Here is a 17,241-nt window from a genome sequence, read left to right as displayed (position 1 = left end):
CATTTTAGAGCTAATAAATAAATTCAGCATATTTTCAGAATACAAAATAGCAAAACCATTTGCCTTCCCCCACACTAACAATAAACATATGAACATGAAATTAAAGGAAAAATTACAATTATAATAGTTTCAAGAAAGAATAAATATAACTAAAGAGGTGAAATCCTCAACACACTGGAAATCATTAAGTATTTCTGAAAGAAATTAAAGAAGAAATAAATAGTGGAGAGTCATCTGTGATTCATGAATTAAAGAACTAATCCTGTTAAGATGTTGATGCTACCCAAAGAGGTCTACGGGGGTCAACGCAATCCCTATTAAAATGACAATAGGTCATTTTAATTTCATATGAAGTTTCAAGAAACTATGAAAGGTCAAACAATCCCCCACCCAGTGACAAAGTTGGAAATCTCATATTCATTTATTTTGAATCTTATTATTTAATTTTTAAAGGTTTATTTTGTTTTTAATATGTGGCTGCCTTGCCTCATGTACTTGGACACCATATCATGATGGTGGAAGCATGATGTCAGGGGTAGTTCTTCCCCTTGAGGTGACGAGGAAGCAGCCAGAAAGGGTAAGGGCGACAATGCTACTAGTTAGACCCCACAATGCCAAAGATTTAGCACCTTAGGGGGACCCTTCACATGTAAATCATAAGCAATGGATGAATCTCGAGAGTACTATATAATTCCACCACTAACAGTCAGTTTCACAGTGGAATAATGGTTGCTAAAAGTTGCAGAGAATGGTATCTGGAGTTCCATTTGGACAGGGAAGTTATTCTGGAGACAGGCGATGGTGATGACTGGGCAGCAATGTGAGTGAATTTCATACCACTAAACTGTACCCTTAAAAATGGCTATGGTGGTAGATAGATTTTATGTGTATTTTAAATTACTTTTCTTTAATTCAAAGTGATTCATAACTAACTTGGATTAAGGATGAGGGTCAATTTGTAAGAAATATCAAGGTTTAAAATAAAAAAGGATTTAAGTAAAACAAACACTTCCCGTTTAAATTTTAAAACATTTGTTAAAAAATTAGTGTTCTAAAATAAATACGTTTGTATTTCTGGCACGACACAGCAGCCATGTATTTGCTAATACAAGTAATGGGAGTTACATTTCAGGAGTATTATGTTGAGACTAATTCTCAAATTTATAAGGAATACAGATTATTTAATACTGTAAATATTAAACTATGTAAAACACCACACTGCCCAGCTGCTGTAAATGCCACGCTAATTCACGAGTACCTCCAGAGGCAGTGAAGAGAACATGAGTAGCATAAGGAAACTAGAAGATTCTCAACACCACTGGGAAACAATAGCTCATTAGACAAAGATCTACTGTTTCCATGCTCTCTGAAAGGAAGGTTTTGGTGAGATAATGGGCTTGTCTTCTCTTCTTGAGTACAAATCTTACATCTTTGGAGCATGGTCAGCGTCACACACATAGTGATTCCACAGTCTTGTCTCAAAGGCATCATCTGGAGTCACTTATTTATTTGTTTCTTTTTCTTTTGCTTTTTTGAGCCTAAATGACATTAGCCTAGAAGAGGATAATGAATCAGAAACCACATTGTGCTGGCTTTTGGTGGGGATGGGTGCATCCAGGCAAGCCTGTGTGTGTGTGTGTGTGTGTGTGTGTGTGTGTGTGTGTGTGTGCATGTGTGTGTGCGCGTGTGCAACATGTATGTCTGAGGGAACAGAGTATGGCTCCTTGACCAACATTCAACCAGGTGTGGAAGTGTTTAAATGCTGCTTTCTGTTCCTTGTGGTGAGAATGCATTAATTTATTCAGCAAAGACTAGGGAGGCCACCATCCACAAAATCTATTTGTATGAGGATATTATTTGGATGAAATTTTCTAGATTTCAGTCATATTTTATAAGCTTTGTAACCTTGAAGAACTTATTTATTAGGCATGTAACTAGGCTTTCAGATTTCTAGAATGGATATGGAAATTGAACCTGCCTCACTGCATTGGGTGACGATTGGCTGAAAAAATGTTGGAAGGTTCCTTGCATAATTGACTCAGAGTGGATATTAATGATGATTTCTATGGCAAGGGAGAGGCTCAGAGACAAGTTCAGCTTAAGAAATCTTTGAGATATACTAACTGATACCTTGAATTAAGAAAAGGAATTGGATCAAAGTTTGACTTTCACCTTTTATCTGGAAAATGAGGCAGGGCTTTCTGAAGGACATAGCACTTGCAGACAATCATGTACCTACTTGAAGAGATCTGGAATAACCACTATAATATTAATAGTTACAATGGGGAATGCCCAGTTCTCCTTGAGAATTCTAGCATGCTTTGGATACGAGGCAAACATATGAGTATTCATCTGTCAAGTTTTAAGGGTACTAGGAGACTCTAACATCCAGGGATTGAAATGGTCTTGCCTGGAGGTAAGTAATCGATTGATTGGAAGACTTGATTTAATGAGAACTGAGTTCCTCTGTCTCATTTCATGCAGAAAACTCATTAACCATTGCCTCCTAGCCTTGCTTTGGTTAATTGTGGCGCGTCTCAGGGAAAGGGGAAAAGAAAAACAAACTTCAGAGGTAATTTTTTTTTCTGCTCCTAAAACAGTGTTTGGCTTTTCCAGTTTAGCAGAGACTTGAGAAGTAAGCACGCACCACTGATTTCTATACCACAAACATTCTTCACTTCAAAGGGCAATTAGCGACAGCATTTCAGTCTCACAGAGTCTTGATGAGATTTTTATGCTAATCATCACGTAGCTGTAAATTAATCATTTGGGCACAGCTAGAGAGGAGGTATATTTTGTGAAACAGATACAGATATCAAGACGTGCTTGATGTTTACTTACAGTAAATGGGAAGCATGTCAAATCATCATGAGAGGGCCACAGCAAACAGGGCCTTGTAGAAACACAATGCACGCAGGGGAGACGCAGGAGAAGTTTCTGAACAGTGTTGGTGCCATTAGGGCAGCTAGTGTGAGGCAGGTGGGACACGCTGGGGAAGTTCACAGATGTACTAGGACACTCAAAATCCGTATTGATTTCTTTCATTTAATTAAAATATTGAAAAATGTCACACGACTACCATATTTACATAATTTGTAACCCCCTTCTCTTCCCCTGTGTTCTCTCCCCTTCTTTAAAATTCATTACCTTTAATTACTATTGTCACACACGTAGACATAGGAAACATAACCTACTGCATCCATTTAGTGTTGCTTGTCTTACAGGTATTTAAGGCTGACCATTTGAGGTTAGCTAAGCTGCCAAGAGGCTCATCCCTGGAGGAAACTGACTTTCTCTCTCCTGGCAGCCATTGGTTACCTGTAAGCTCTTCATCTAGGACTGGGGGGTCTTGCGAGATTTCTCCCGTCTATGATGGCATGCCAGCGGGTATCATTATGCTGGTCTTGTTTAGCCGACTACATTGCTGAGATCTCATGGATGCAGCTTCCCTGTCATGCGCAGAAGACACTATCTCACAGCAAACATCTATCTTAACGAGGTCAAGGGCAATATCAGCAATCAACCTGCCTTTCCTTGTATCCACTCTTTGTTGTTGTTGTTAGAGTATTCATCCTTTCCATAAGTAATTTTTAGTTGGGTTTCTCTTAAGTCTCCTCATGCAAATGTATCAGAAAAGCAGCTTGATGTTGGAGTCACATTGGAGAGCAGCCGAGTGGGCAGGGACAGGCTACCCCACTCAAATGAGGTGCTCTTTCTGTGCACATGAATAGCTCTCCATGTACCAACTTCTGGAAAATTAGAGAATTTCCCTTTAAGCTTCCTATTGCCGTGGATACTCAAATCGTACATCCGAGGTTCCAAGGCTGTGTCACTGAAAGATCTTAGCAGTTAGGATGTGTGTATATATACCATCCTGAGGCTAAAAACAAAAACATGAAGATCCTTTTCTTTTTTCCCAGCTGCCATTTTCTTCTTCACACCTCTGCGATTAGTAGTGGTACTGACACAGACATTCTCCAGGATTCTCCCCGATCTGTACTCACTCATACTGTCCATACGGTCCAATTCTTCTTGACTTCTCTGGTCAAGCAGAGACTGTGCAAGGGAAAGAGGAGTTAGAAGTAGAAACGGCACTAAAAGTGGAGGAAGAAGCTTACATATGAGAAAGAAAGCTCCAGAAGGTACGGGGGGGGGGGGGCTAGGAAGGGAGCTAGGCAAATAAACACAAAGCCCAGGAAGCTTATACGCTTGTCTACCTCTCTCTCTGGGGACCCATCAGGCCTTTGCTGCAGGGCCTGAAGGGGCTTTGCTGCAGGGGCGCCTTGCTCCAGGGCCTGCATGGGTTTTGCTGCAGAGCTCTTTGCTCCATGACCTGCATGAATTTTCCTGCAGGGGCTCTTTGCTCCAGGGGCCTGCATGGGTTTTGCTGCAGGGACTCTTTGCTCCAGGGCCTGCATGGGCTTTGCTGCAGGGGTCTGTATGCAGTTGTTGATCACTCAGAAGGAGCATAGAGACTTCTGCTTGGAGCTTGCCTCCTCACTTCCTGCATGCCAGACAAGTGCTCCCACTCTAGGCTCTTAGAAAAGGTCTGATAGTGGTGCACCAGCTCAGACTTCACTTTGAAAGCATCCCGTTTTGTCTTGTTTTTGGAAGGTATTTTCTGAAAGCACAGGATTTCTAAATGGATCACTGTCCCCACATGCTGAAGACACTGTCCCAGTGTCACCTGGCTTGCATTGTTGGTTTTGAGACTCTATCTGCACATACATTGCTCCTCTTGTGATAATGTATCTACCTTCCTTCAAAGACCTCCTTGTCTTTTGTAGTCAGTAATTTCTCTATATGTTTCCATTTAGTTTTCTTCCCCTGGGATTTGTTGGTTTACTGATTCTCTGTGTTATGTTTCCATGTTTGTTATTTTTAGGTAAATTCTTGTTTCTAGGTAAATCTTTGTCATATTTTCCTTTAGGCAAATCTTTGTCACATGTTTGTCTGTTTGTTTGTTTTTCTAGATCCCTGACCAAGCTTATGCAGGACACTGCAACCATCTTTTTTACATTCTCAGCATCTCATTCATGTGTTCTAAGTCTTTTCCTTTCTGTGATAAATTTTCATGAATGCCTTGTTGTCACTTTAGCTCAAGAATTCTTGGAGTAAGTTTGTCTCTTAGTTTGTGGATTCTACTTATTATGGTTTCCTGTTTCTAGAATTTCCCTTTGATTCTTTTAAAAGTACGTTTTGAAGGTAATCCTTTGCTTTTCGTTTCCAGACTCTCACTTCTTTAAATGCAATGGGGCCTAGAGTTGTGAAATACTTAGCCTAAAATAATTAGCTTAAAATAATCAATGAGCAGAGGATGCTGTGGCTTGTGTCATCGCTTTGGCTTGCTCTTGCTCAGACCATGATACTTCCTGTGAGGTCATGTTTTTATAAGTTTATCTGTAGGCTATTCTCCTCAACATGTACATAATCAGGCACGCTCCTTTGCAGTAGCCAGAGTCATCCTTAGTTCACCATGGTTTTGAGGTGTTATTTTTCAGGGTCTTAGAGGTGCTGGGATCCCTTAGTATCCAAAATGGTGTAGGCTTGTGGACTTGTTTCGATCCACTGAATACTGAATGTCTATAAAAGCAGGGTTTAAAATGTTTGCATTCTTCAGAATTTCTATGGAACTCTGGTTTGATATTCTTGGTATTTCTTTGTGTGCATATCATCACTGTACCAAATCTGTTTTGCTTTTTAGTCAGCTCATGAATGCTGTTAAGAAGTTATTTGTAAAAAGTGTCCTCACCATAGTCTATATTGATAAGAATAGGAAATAGAAATTCACTAGGAATTTTAGGATAAGAGACACCGAGAGTAAATAATTTTTCATTGGCTAACAGCCGAACTGTCCCTGGCCCTGTCCACAGGTCTGTCCTTGCTGAAGGCCAGAGATGCCAAGGGTATTTAAACTAAAAACATCTTTGCTCCTGCTGTGGCCAGAGGCTGGGTTTGCTTCCTGTTATATCTTTCCTTAAACAAGTACCTGAATCTACACTTGAAGACATGTTGAAACTGAGAAGAGGTAGTTGGACATTTGGCCCTTGTGGTCGGGGCAAACGGACTAACCAGTCATCTTCTTCGTCTCGCCCCATCCTGGTTTCTGTGATAACTCAGTCCCAGACTATCTCATTTCCAGGGTCTCTGCAGCTGTCCAGGGGTCTACCTCCTCTCTGAAGGACCCTGTGGGTCTATAACAAACTCTTCTCCAAGCTCAGCCTCCCATTGTCCATAGATTTTGCTTTCTGAATGCACAGGAAAGTACTGACTCTGTGGAAGCTTTGTGAGATCATGAGCATATGGTACCCTAACTCTGGTTCTGAGGACCACCTCAGGCAGGAGGAAAAGCCCACTCTGAATCCAAAGACACTGTACCGCTCCCTGTGGATATAGCATTTAAAATCTTCAGGACAAAAGTGCCGGGAAGGAAACCTCCTACTCTATCCTTCAGTGTTTCGATCCTGTATGAGCATTAGCAAGATGGATGCTTTATTTTTCTCCTCCTGACAATTCAATCGCATTACAGTCCATCAGACCTTTTGAGATTCTGTCATAGTTCTTAGATGATCCAGCCTTTACCAGCTTACCTTTTCAGTTTAGATAATTTTTATTGATCTGTATTTAAGCTCATTAATTCTTTCCCTGGCCTTGTTCAGTCTATCTGCTGTTGAGCAATGACCCTGTCTTAGGAAAACAAAATGTAACAAAAACAGCAACAAAATACCACAAAAGCAAAGAAAAACAAAAAAACAAAAAATAAACCCTCTGACACTGTATTTTTTTAAAAACATTTTTGTAGAGTGAGAACTTTTTCTTGTCTGCTGCTTTGGTTTTTCCCCACCGTCACCTGGGCTCTGCTGCGTTGTAGTCCCCAAATAACACACAAGATGCTGTATTAATTATGAAGCTGTTGGCCTTGCTTGTTTCTTACTGGCTATCTCTGACTTAAGTATTTACCCCATAACTGCCAAACTAAGTATTTCTCTTACCGGAGAAAAGTTTCCGGGCTTCTTACCCCTATGGCGGTTACATCTTGACTCCCTGTGTTTCTCCTTCCCAGAGTTCTGCTCAACTCCTAGTCCCACCTATCTGGCTTCCCTATTGGCCAACGGTACTTTATTGACATATACACAGGACTTCCCCCATCACACTTTCATTTCCATCCTCTTGGTGTAATTCACTTCTGTGTGTGAATTAATTTCATTAAATTCTCAATATTAACATATCTATGATTATATGTTAAATTCTCTTGTTTATTGCTTAATAGCAGGTTTTCTTTTCCCCTTCTGTGTTTGGTGAGTTTTTGCTTTTTGTTGTTCTTTCTTTTTCTTTCTTTTCTTTCTTTGCTTTTGACACAGGGTGTTTCGATGAAGTTCAGGCTGGTCTTAAACTATGGATGCTCCAACCCCAGCTTCTCACATGTTGGAGCTATTGATGATGTGCACCATCATACCCTGCTGTGTTTTTTGTAATTCTTTAGTGACTACTTGAATACTAGACATTGCATAATGAAGAACAGTAGCATCGTCTACAGGGCAGTTGAGAATCAGTTTTTCCTCTGGGGAGTTTTGTGAATATTATTTCGTCTCTCTAAATTTCAACCTCAGTAAAGGGACTGTGAAACATGTCTTCTGAGAAGCTGAATATACAAAACATATGTGTTAAATGGTAAATATCATTTACTTAGTGACAGTTCCCCGCACCCATCTTTAGCAGGTTCTAGAGTATACAGAGTGGATTGTTTTCTGGATGCGGACATATTTCTTTCTTTTTTCTTACCAATTTCAAATGTCCATGTTTCATTAAAATGTATGATATGAAATGTGCAAACTAGACAGTCAAATCTCTTCATTGTCCAATTAAAATATTAAGATTCTATAATTCTTTTTCTCTTTCTATAATATAAACCACAAAATTGGTGTCATTATATTTAATTTAATGTTTATAAATGAATATGCAAAAATCAGAGGCTTTTCACGGATTTGTTTATTTTCAAAGTGGGAAACAATATGTCTTCAAAGTGGTATAAGGAAATGCCTTGATAATGATTGCCTACAGTGTGCTGATTCTGTGGAGTAGTGAGGATCATGCCTTATTGTAGGAACAGGTGAGACAGTATCCAGGAAAGATGATTAACAGAGGGTGTGAAGAAAGCTGTGCCCTGTAGATGAAGTGCTCAACCCTGTGTTTTGAAGATGGGTATCTTGACGATGCCAGGATTCCCAGCTAAAGAGAGCAAGGACCTTCCTTCTTGTTCTCCTCAGGACCTGGGTAGCATTTCTTCCATGTCTGCAACGACATAGGCAACAACAGCCCAAATAGCAGCAGCCACATTCATCTGCTTTGGATCCACGGCAGTCATGGTGTCTCCGTGGGTATGATGGAAGGAGAAATATTTGTATAAGTCATCATCACGCAGACTGGCTCCTGGGGAGGAGAAGGAGAATTCTTGAGTGTGGCATTTTGACAAGCATCGCTGAATAGCTGCTCAGAAACCACTGCTACTCCCTCACACCCTTTTAGTCCGCTGCCCCTACTAACTGAAGTGGCAAAGCAATTGTTCCCCGCGGCTGTCTTGAAGGAAGAAATAGCTACATCACATTACTCTGACCACTAAGATTTATGTGTCGGGCTGTGGGAGAGTTCTAGAAATGCCTTAACTTTGCTGACAAAAGGCTTGGGAAAGGGTGGCTAACACCGCATTAAGAGTAGATGAGAAATCAGAGCTGCACGAACCATAAAAGCCCTGGTTTCAGCCTCAAATCAGAGCCCGGAGAAACATCCTGTCTAATTCATCCTTCAACACATACTTGGACGGTCCTTAGGGAGGCCGAGTTGCAGTTCTGAAACATCTGACAGTCTCTGGCTGATTGTTATATTGTGGAATGCATGACGCGCAGAGAGGACTACGGAGAGCCTGTGTACGAGGGACTAACATGATGCGGTGAAGAGGACATGCCCGTCCTTCAACCCAAGAAGGAGTTTCCAGTACACTCCAGGAGGCCACGCTTTTACTTTTCTTCTCATTGTAGTTCTACCATTCCCAGCTTCCTGTCCCCTGACCAGGAGTCACAGTCCTGTGTTGTTCAAGTGCTCAAGATCATTTCTTGTTCTTGCTGTAGTTTTATCACAGACACCTATGTGCATACACACACACACACACACACTCACACACTCCATAGCCCCAAACTCTATAATTCTAAACATATTGTGCATCTTGTCTTTTTTTCACTCAAATGCCTGTAGGGTTTAACTGTCACTGTGCATTGCAATAAGTTCCTTTTCAGTTTTTTGTGTCCTATCTCGTTTTATTAATTTGTTAATTTTCCTTCCCGGGTTTCTGTAATGGCATGCTACTGTTAGCCTTCTTTAGGGTTGGAGGGTTGGAGTGGAAGCATGTGTGGCTACTTTTACTATTCAATTCCACATGTTTTCCTTTTAATTTGCATGGCCATGGCCAGTAAATGAATCTTCCTTTTGATTCATATGTCCTCCAACATTTGCTATTGCCAAAACATTTTTTTTTTTTGCTGTTCTGGTGAGTGTCAAACATCACTTCCTTTTCAATTTTCCAAGTTACTAATGAGATTGAATATATGTTCCTATATACATTTTTGGTAATTTTTTTTGTTTTTTGATGTTGTATGGCAGATTGATACTAATCTTCTGCTGATATTGTTCACATATATAATTTCCCAGCCTGTGGCTCAGTTTGCTCTCTGAATTCTTACTTTCGATGTAGCTGGATTTGCGAATCTTCTCACTCATGATTGGTGCCATGCATGTTTCATTCAATGATGCTTCACTACCCTTAAAACTGTAAAAATATCCTCCTATGTTCTATTCTGGAATTTTAAAACAACGCACAGTTGTCTCTGTGGGTTCCCCCAGCCTGGTCTTGACCCTTTTGCTCATCACTCCTCCCTCTCTGCAATTGGATTCCAGGAGTTCGGCTCAGTTCTTAGCAGTGGACCTCAGCTTCTGCTTCCATCAGCTACCAGATGAAGGCTCTAAGATGGCATTTAAGGTAGTCATCAATCTCATTATAGGGGAAGGGCATTTAAGGTAGTCATCAATCTCATTATAGGGGAAGGGAATTTAAGGTAGCCTCTCCACTATTGCCTAGATTCTTAGTTGGGGTCATCCTTGTGGATTCCTGGTAATTTCCCTAGTGCCGGTGTTATCATTGTTACTGTTTCCACACATCTAGAATTAGAATTGATTTTTTTTCTGCGGTATGTGAGGTAGGTTTCTGTTTTTATTTATAAGTAGTCTGGAAGAATTTATTAATGCGTGCTCTTCCCCATTAGTCTGCGGCATCAATATTATCATCTATCAAATTTTATTGTACGTAAAGGCTTGCTTGGGGATAAGTCTGTCTCTGCAATCTCGTCTCAGTTGCTACTGCCCTCTAGTCCTTGACATCTGGGAAGACTGCGTTACTCCTCTCCCCCCTCTCCTTTCTCCCTTCCCCTTCTTCTCTTCCAAGAAGTGTTTTGATTATTTTTAACTATATTGCCTTCCAGATAATCTTCATAACTACTTTAATATTTTAGAAAATTATTTTTAGATTTTTCCAGAACTGTATCAACCTGCATATTAATTTGAGGAATATATGAAAAGGAGTTACATCTTTTCGTCAGGATATTGTGGGGTTTTTTTTTTGCCCATGAAAGTTTTATGATGATTTATTTCTATTTGAGTCTTTTGTAACATCTTTAGGATTTTATAGCACAGGTGCTGGAGAGACTGCTCAGCAGTTAGTCGCACTGGCTGCTCCTCCAGAGGTTAAGTCCTAGCACGTGGTGACTCACAACTGTCTGTGTCTCCAGTTCCAGAGACTCCTAAGTTCAATTCTGGTCTTCGCAGGCACCAGGAATACACATGGTGTAGAGACACACACATGCAGGCAAAATGCCCATACACATAAAGTAAAAGTCCAGACAAATTCATAACACAGTCTCCCCCATGTTTTGCTGGGTTTTCTTTCCTTAATGGATTCTATTGTAGTAAAAGTTGCCTTTTCTGTTTGTGGCTATCCAGCCTAAATAGTAAGCCATATCACAGTCATCAGAAGGAGTTGGTTTTATTTATTTATTTATTTTGACTATATTAGCTGGATTAGCTTGCATAACAGCTATGAATTCACTCTTGGTTATTTTATAGGGCTTTTACTTTTTTATTAATTTTCTTATTTAAATTAGAAACAATCTTATTTTACAGACCAATCCCAGTCCCCTCTCTCTCCTGTGCCCCCACTACCCCCACCATCTCCCCATACAACCCACCCATCCACTCCTCAGAGAGGGTGAGGCCTCTCTCCCATGGCGGGGAATCAAGTCTGTCACATCATTTGGGGCAGGACCAAGGGCCTCCCCCTGTATCTAGGCTTAGAGAGTATCCCTCCATAGGGAATGGGCTCCCAAAGCCCAGTCGTGTACTAGGGATAAATACTGGCCCCATAGGCTGCCCAACCCTCCCACCCCAACTGGCACCCATGTTCAGGGGACCTAGTTCAATCTTATGCTGGTTCCCCAGCTGTCAGACTGGGGTCTGTGAGCTCCCACTTACTCAGGTCAGTTGTTTCTGTGGGCTTCCCCAGAAGGGTCTTGACTTCTTTGCTCATCACTCCTCCCCTCTCTACAACTGGATTCCAGGAGTTCAGCTCAGTGTTAAGCTGTGGGTGCCTGCTTCTGCTTCTGTCACCTACTGGATGAAGGCTCTCTGATGGCATTTAAGGTAGTCATCAATCTTATTATAGGGGAAGGGCATTTAAGGCAGCCTCTCCACTATTGCTTAGATTCTTGGTTGGGGTCCCCCTTGTGGATTCCTGGGGATTTCCCTAGTGCCAGGTTTCTGGTTAAACCCAGAAAGACTCCCTCTGTTATGGTATCTCTTTCCCTGCTCTCCTTCTCTGTTCTTCCCCTAACTCGACCTTCCTGACTCCTCATGTTCTCCTCCCTCCTCCTCTTCTCTCCTGTCTCTCTGCCCATCCTCCCAATTTCCAATTTACTCAGGACTTTTTTTTAAACTGCCCAAGTCTTTAGGATAAAAATGTTAACTAATGTTTCAATTACTTTTATGGCTACTGTGCTATTTAGGTTTTGTGTTTCTTTATGATTATCTTTGGAGATGCATTTTCTAGGAATATGCAGGCTTTGACCAATCTTCAAAATAATCACTGAGAAGCTGTTGATAATGTCCTCTCTTTATTTTAGTGACGTCATGCATTGTACAGTGATGTCTCTTTCTTTGTATATGGTGTAGCTTATAATTGTCTCCTCTCTTGCCAGCAATTTGTCATTTTTGTTGTCTTTAAAGAAAAAAAAGACAAGTTGGAGGTTTGGGGATACTTTCTATTATCTAGTGATTTTTCTCCCACTTGATTTTGCTTTTAAATTGATCTTTCCCCTTTCTTTCTTTGGTTTGTCTTCTTGCTTGAGTTAAATGTCTGGTTTATTACGTTGCAAACTCCCCTTGACTCTGGCATACTCACCAAGACTGTAATCTTAGCTTTCTAACCAATTCTGATTAGAGTGTTCTGTTCATGACTGCTCAGTTTTAAGTGCTATAAATTTCTAGGTTGACCTTGCCATTGACTTATGTTTTATAACAAATATCCCTAATTTCCAAAATATGGGGTTTCCTTGTTTAATTTGTACTATCAATTTCTAATATAGCTATCATATAATGTGGGTTATATGGTATACATTCTTTGAATTTTGTTTTGATTTGCTCTACAGCCTATTATTATGTCCACCTTTATAAATGTTCCACAGGCACCACATACAAAGATGTGTATCCAGTCTGCTGGGTGTGTCTCCAGATCTGGTGTATTGGTTGTGTTCTCCAAACCTCTCTTCATTGACTTGATATGTATCTGATCTATACGTTGGGAAGGTATAGACAAAAATGTCTATTTATGATTTTTTAATGTGTTTTCTATGTTATAGCTATTCTATAGCTTCAGAAATGCCTTTCTATATATTTCAAAGTTATGCTCTGAGGAATGCATGAATTCAGAATTCTATCTGCCTGGTAGATTGAACTTATATCGGTTTGTGGTTATCCTCTTCATGTGTAGCAATACACGTCCTTATTTTTTTAATAACAGAAACATTAAGTAATAATTCAATGTCTCTTGTGGTTACTGAGATAGGATTTGTAATTTTCCCACCTTTAATCAGGCTTCTTCTATGTTTAAGATGGTCCAGATGCTGAACACTACACTGCCTGCCCTTCCGCATCATTTTAAGCCTCTGTCCTTATATTCTTGGTGTTCTCTCTAATGAAAGGGTTGTTTTTGGTGTTTGTTTTTTGTTTATTTGTTCTAGGTTTTTTGTTTTGTTTTGTTTTTTCAAGACAGGGCTTTTCTGTTTTGCTTTGAAGGCTGTCCTGGAACTCGCTCTGTAGACCAGGTTGGCCTCAAACTCACAGAGATCCACCTGCCTCTGCCTCCCGAGTGCTGGGATTAAAGGCGTGCGCCACCAGCCATGCCTGGCCTAATGAAAGTTTTTGAAATCTAGCCAGGAAGCATTCTCGTTTCAGCAGGAGATTACAATCCATTTATGCAAATTGTGGTTACTTTTCAGTCCCACTTGCTTATACCACCTGGGTTTCAGCTGTCACTTGTTTTTTCTGGGTTTCTTCCTCCCACTTCTCTCCTGTCCCCTTCAGGGTTAAGTCTTCTTCCCTCCTCTCGTTCCTTCCTCTCCTGCTCCACCCTCTCCCTAGTCTGAAAGCTATCTGCTTTGTTTCTGTTCAGCCCCATATTTATCTAATGACTATAAAGTTAGTACCTTACATTTTACCCAAGCACCCAGAAGCTAAATGCCTCACACAGGTCCTAAGAACCCATGCCCTAAGGGCTGGGCAGGCAAAGACTACCGATTCTCACTTTGTATTTCTCACTGCTATGAATTTCCTCACACCACCTCTGGATAACGGTTGTTTGAACTGAATCTTACGTGGAGGAGAGAAATAATTATGAACTTAGGATAACCACATTGATGATACCCTCCTGCCCATAAGTTGGGTGTTAAAACTGTCCCTGAGACCTTTGTTGCCCAGGATTGGTTTTCGTCACGATGGTCTAAGTTTTAAAACTTGAGTGAAAGATATACTCTACCTGTTTCCCTAACCCCCTTGCTCTGAAGTGAAGTGAAGGTTTCCCATACCAAATTTAGCCATGGTTATACTAAATGTAATGCAGGATAGTGAGGAAAGAGAAACACAGGGGGAAAAATCTCATCCACCCCCTGACAATGAATGGCTCCTATACCTACTGGCATAGTGTCAAACAATGTGTGTTAACTGACAGTAGCTATTGAACTCTCCATCAAATAAGTGACTTTTTTTTCCTGTGCAGTGACTTTCTCTCTGAGCCAGTAAAGCATGTTATCTATTCACCCAGGACCCATAAAGGTGATGTTCTCACCACCCTCCAGCCTGAAAACATAAAACTTGTAGTGGGAAGGCTGGAGCTGGGGGTCCATCAATGTCCCAAAGGTTCACTCCAAATGAACTGGGGATGCATTTGTTGAAACCTCATAACATTCTAAGCAATAGGCTAAGGCTGAAGGCTGACATCAAGGTAAAAGGAATTTAATTTCTAGCATCTAAAAACAAGTTCTGAAGAAGGGGAGGATGTGCTGGTGAGTTATAACGGCAGCTAGGGTGTCCCTGGATGACAGGGTGTGTTCTCCTCACTGTCATCATCATCACCACTCTTTGTTATAACTTCATTTGTGCCTTTTCCATTACCTGTTGTAAGCCCCCCAAAATCAGATCCCCTATTTTGATACCCACTCTGTCTCCAGTGCACAGCACCAAATACAAGATGGAAATGTATGTACTTACTCAATGAGTGGGAGCTAATTCCATGAGCAAATCAGCCTAGAGGGCGATGTATCAGCCCGTGTAGGAAAATATGGGACTTATCAACAAGACAACTTGGAGGATTTACAGAAGAGACTATTGGGTTAAATAAATAACAGACAAAACAAGCCAGGACTAGCCACAGCGGAGAGCCATTGCCAACCTTAGGCCCAAAAGAGGAGGGAGGAATGGGATAGGAAGGAATTAAGAGTGAGTGCTAGGGAAAACAGAAAGGAGCTGAGGTTGTTTGGAAGCCTGGATCTCAGTCTCTAGCTCATACCTCCTCCCAGAACTCTTCTGGGGTCCCCTGGGCCAAAACAAACAATAAAAGGCAAAGGGATTTACCAGCAGAGCCCCAAACCATTCACTCAGGACTCACTGCAGTTTAGAGAAAGTTAGGAAGGAATGCAGAGTCACGCAGGAGGATATCCATCACAGGTCCTTATGACACCAACAGAGAGCAGTGAAAACAGGGATCCCAAGTGCATGGAACATGTCAACATTTTGATTTGGGTGATGTGACACAAACTAGGTTAATAAATGGCAGATAAAATGGGCAACTGGCAATAGTAGGATCCTGAAAATGGGCGGGTGCAGCCCCTAAGTGTAGAGACTTAGGCAGCTAACGGCCAGGACAGCGGGGGTAACTCCAGCTTCATCTCAGAACACCCTGAAACCAGGTGGGTGACTCCAGAGGTTACAAAGGCAAGGAGACCACTTGAGCGCAGTTGAGGGAGAGGTCGTGACTAGATGGGAATTTCTCAGGGAGGCATGAGACGGAAATAAAAAGGCAGAGTCTATTTAAAGTCAGGAGCTTTCTTATACCACGAGCTCACGGCACACCCAGGAAAGTCAAATCCGCCATGTTTTCTCTGGCAGTAGCTGTGTCTTCATACAACTGTGGCAGTTTAGAATTATTTGGAGTTGGTGGAGAGCACACACTCTCTAGATTCCAGGCAGCAGCCAGTGAATGTCAAAATCACACACACACACACACACACACACACACACACCATTCACACACAATTAAGAAGTTCATAAAATGGGAGTTACCAAGAGTGGATGGAGGATAAATTGGGAAAGAGTGGGGGACATTTAATTCCAGCAAAGCATGATTACTTGGGGCCAGGTTGAATTCCACACAGGGCTTAAAAACACTGCAAGTTGCAGGACAGAAAAGGGATTAAAATTCCATATTGGAAAAATAAAGGCAAGCCAGATTATGATGGATAGATGTCCTTTTCAGGCTTCCAAAAGTCCCTCTGTGTCTCTGACTGAAGGAATCTGACTGCCAGATGGGTGATGTTTGACTGCCTCCCTTTAGAGCCTGTGACTCAAGGAAGGCATTTCCTCCTCCATCATCAGAGTTTCCATGGACATTAAGCAAAATAAAAACAATCCAGAAACTTGCCTATCACCACCAGGCATGCTGATGTCCACAGGAGCTGTGACAAGGGCCATTGGCAGCCCCCGAGCTCTGTCTCTGTAATTCCAAGGAGACCCTTTATCAGTGACGGCTACCGATCTAACGGACTAGCACCGAGGGAGCTCCTGCATTTCAATTTCAGAGAAGAGTGGGTGAACGCTAGCTATCCCTAGGGGTAATTGCATGGTATCTTTTGACAGGTGTATGAGCTCTGAACAAGGGAATCATTGAGTGCTCTTTAGAAATGGAAAGCTGTTAGGAGGAGTTTGCTCTAAGGCGCGGTATTCTCCCCTGGAAACAAGGTACGGCATTCCGAGGCCTTTCACTGTTGGGAAGTATTTTCAAGGGAGATTTGGGAGGTAACCATGTCAGCCAGAACGAAGGGAGATACAAGCTGAGGGGAAGATAGGCCTGGGTTCAAATTCAGTCTCTTCTGAGGAATAACTGGGTGACTTTGAGAGTCTCCTGCAAGGCCAATCCACTTAATGTCTTCAATCATAAAATCTGGATGATGGCTAACCTTCAAGAAGTTGCTGAAGATTAGTAGGCACTCAATTAAGCCTTTATTACAGCTGTTATAGACCCACGGAAGGTCCAACATACCCATAGCATCAGATCAATTAAATGCCACTTGCAGATTTAAAATCCTAATTTAATCAATCAAAGTCCTGATGATTATTCATAGTGATGGCATACTTAGACCGTGAAATCTGTTCTGTGTGACATTGCCTTGACCCCGATCTGAGTGATGTTTTTCCCCCTCTTCCTCCTTTTCCATTCCTGTGAGTCCCCCCCTTTTTTTCTTTACTTTTTGTGAGATGAGTGTTTACTGAAAAAGGAATTTTCCAGCTGTGAGTTTGGGAGATGACTGGTCTGTGACTATCACAGGAGATACCCACTCTGCCCCCATACTGTTCACAGTGTATTGCATTCCC

General features: G+C 41.4%; 1 protein-coding gene across 3 annotated transcripts in view; it reads right to left on the bottom strand.

Annotated features, from left to right (window-relative positions):
* Positions 1 to 17,241, bottom strand: part of Cpq (carboxypeptidase Q) — a 400,249-nt gene that overhangs the window by 30,201 nt on the left and 352,807 nt on the right. Inside the window, exon 8 of one of the 3 annotated variants that reach the window (XM_005072658.4) lies at positions 7,972 to 8,430. The exons of 1 other annotated variant lie outside the window; for it this stretch is intronic. In XM_005072658.4, coding sequence (XP_005072715.2) covers positions 8,264 to 8,430 — 167 coding nt within the window. In that variant the 3' untranslated portion in view covers positions 7,972 to 8,263. Of the gene's footprint in view, positions 1 to 7,971; positions 8,431 to 17,241 lie in introns of those variants that run through there. One more of the 3 variants, XM_040730421.1, reaches the window with a different exon arrangement.

The sequence above is a fragment of the Mesocricetus auratus genome, unplaced genomic scaffold (genome assembly GCF_017639785.1).
Source record: "Mesocricetus auratus isolate SY011 unplaced genomic scaffold, BCM_Maur_2.0 Super-Scaffold_100023, whole genome shotgun sequence".
NCBI lineage: Eukaryota > Metazoa > Chordata > Mammalia > Rodentia > Cricetidae > Mesocricetus > Mesocricetus auratus.
Note: the sequence above shows the minus strand (reverse complement) of the source record. Positions and strands in the feature narration are given on the sequence as shown.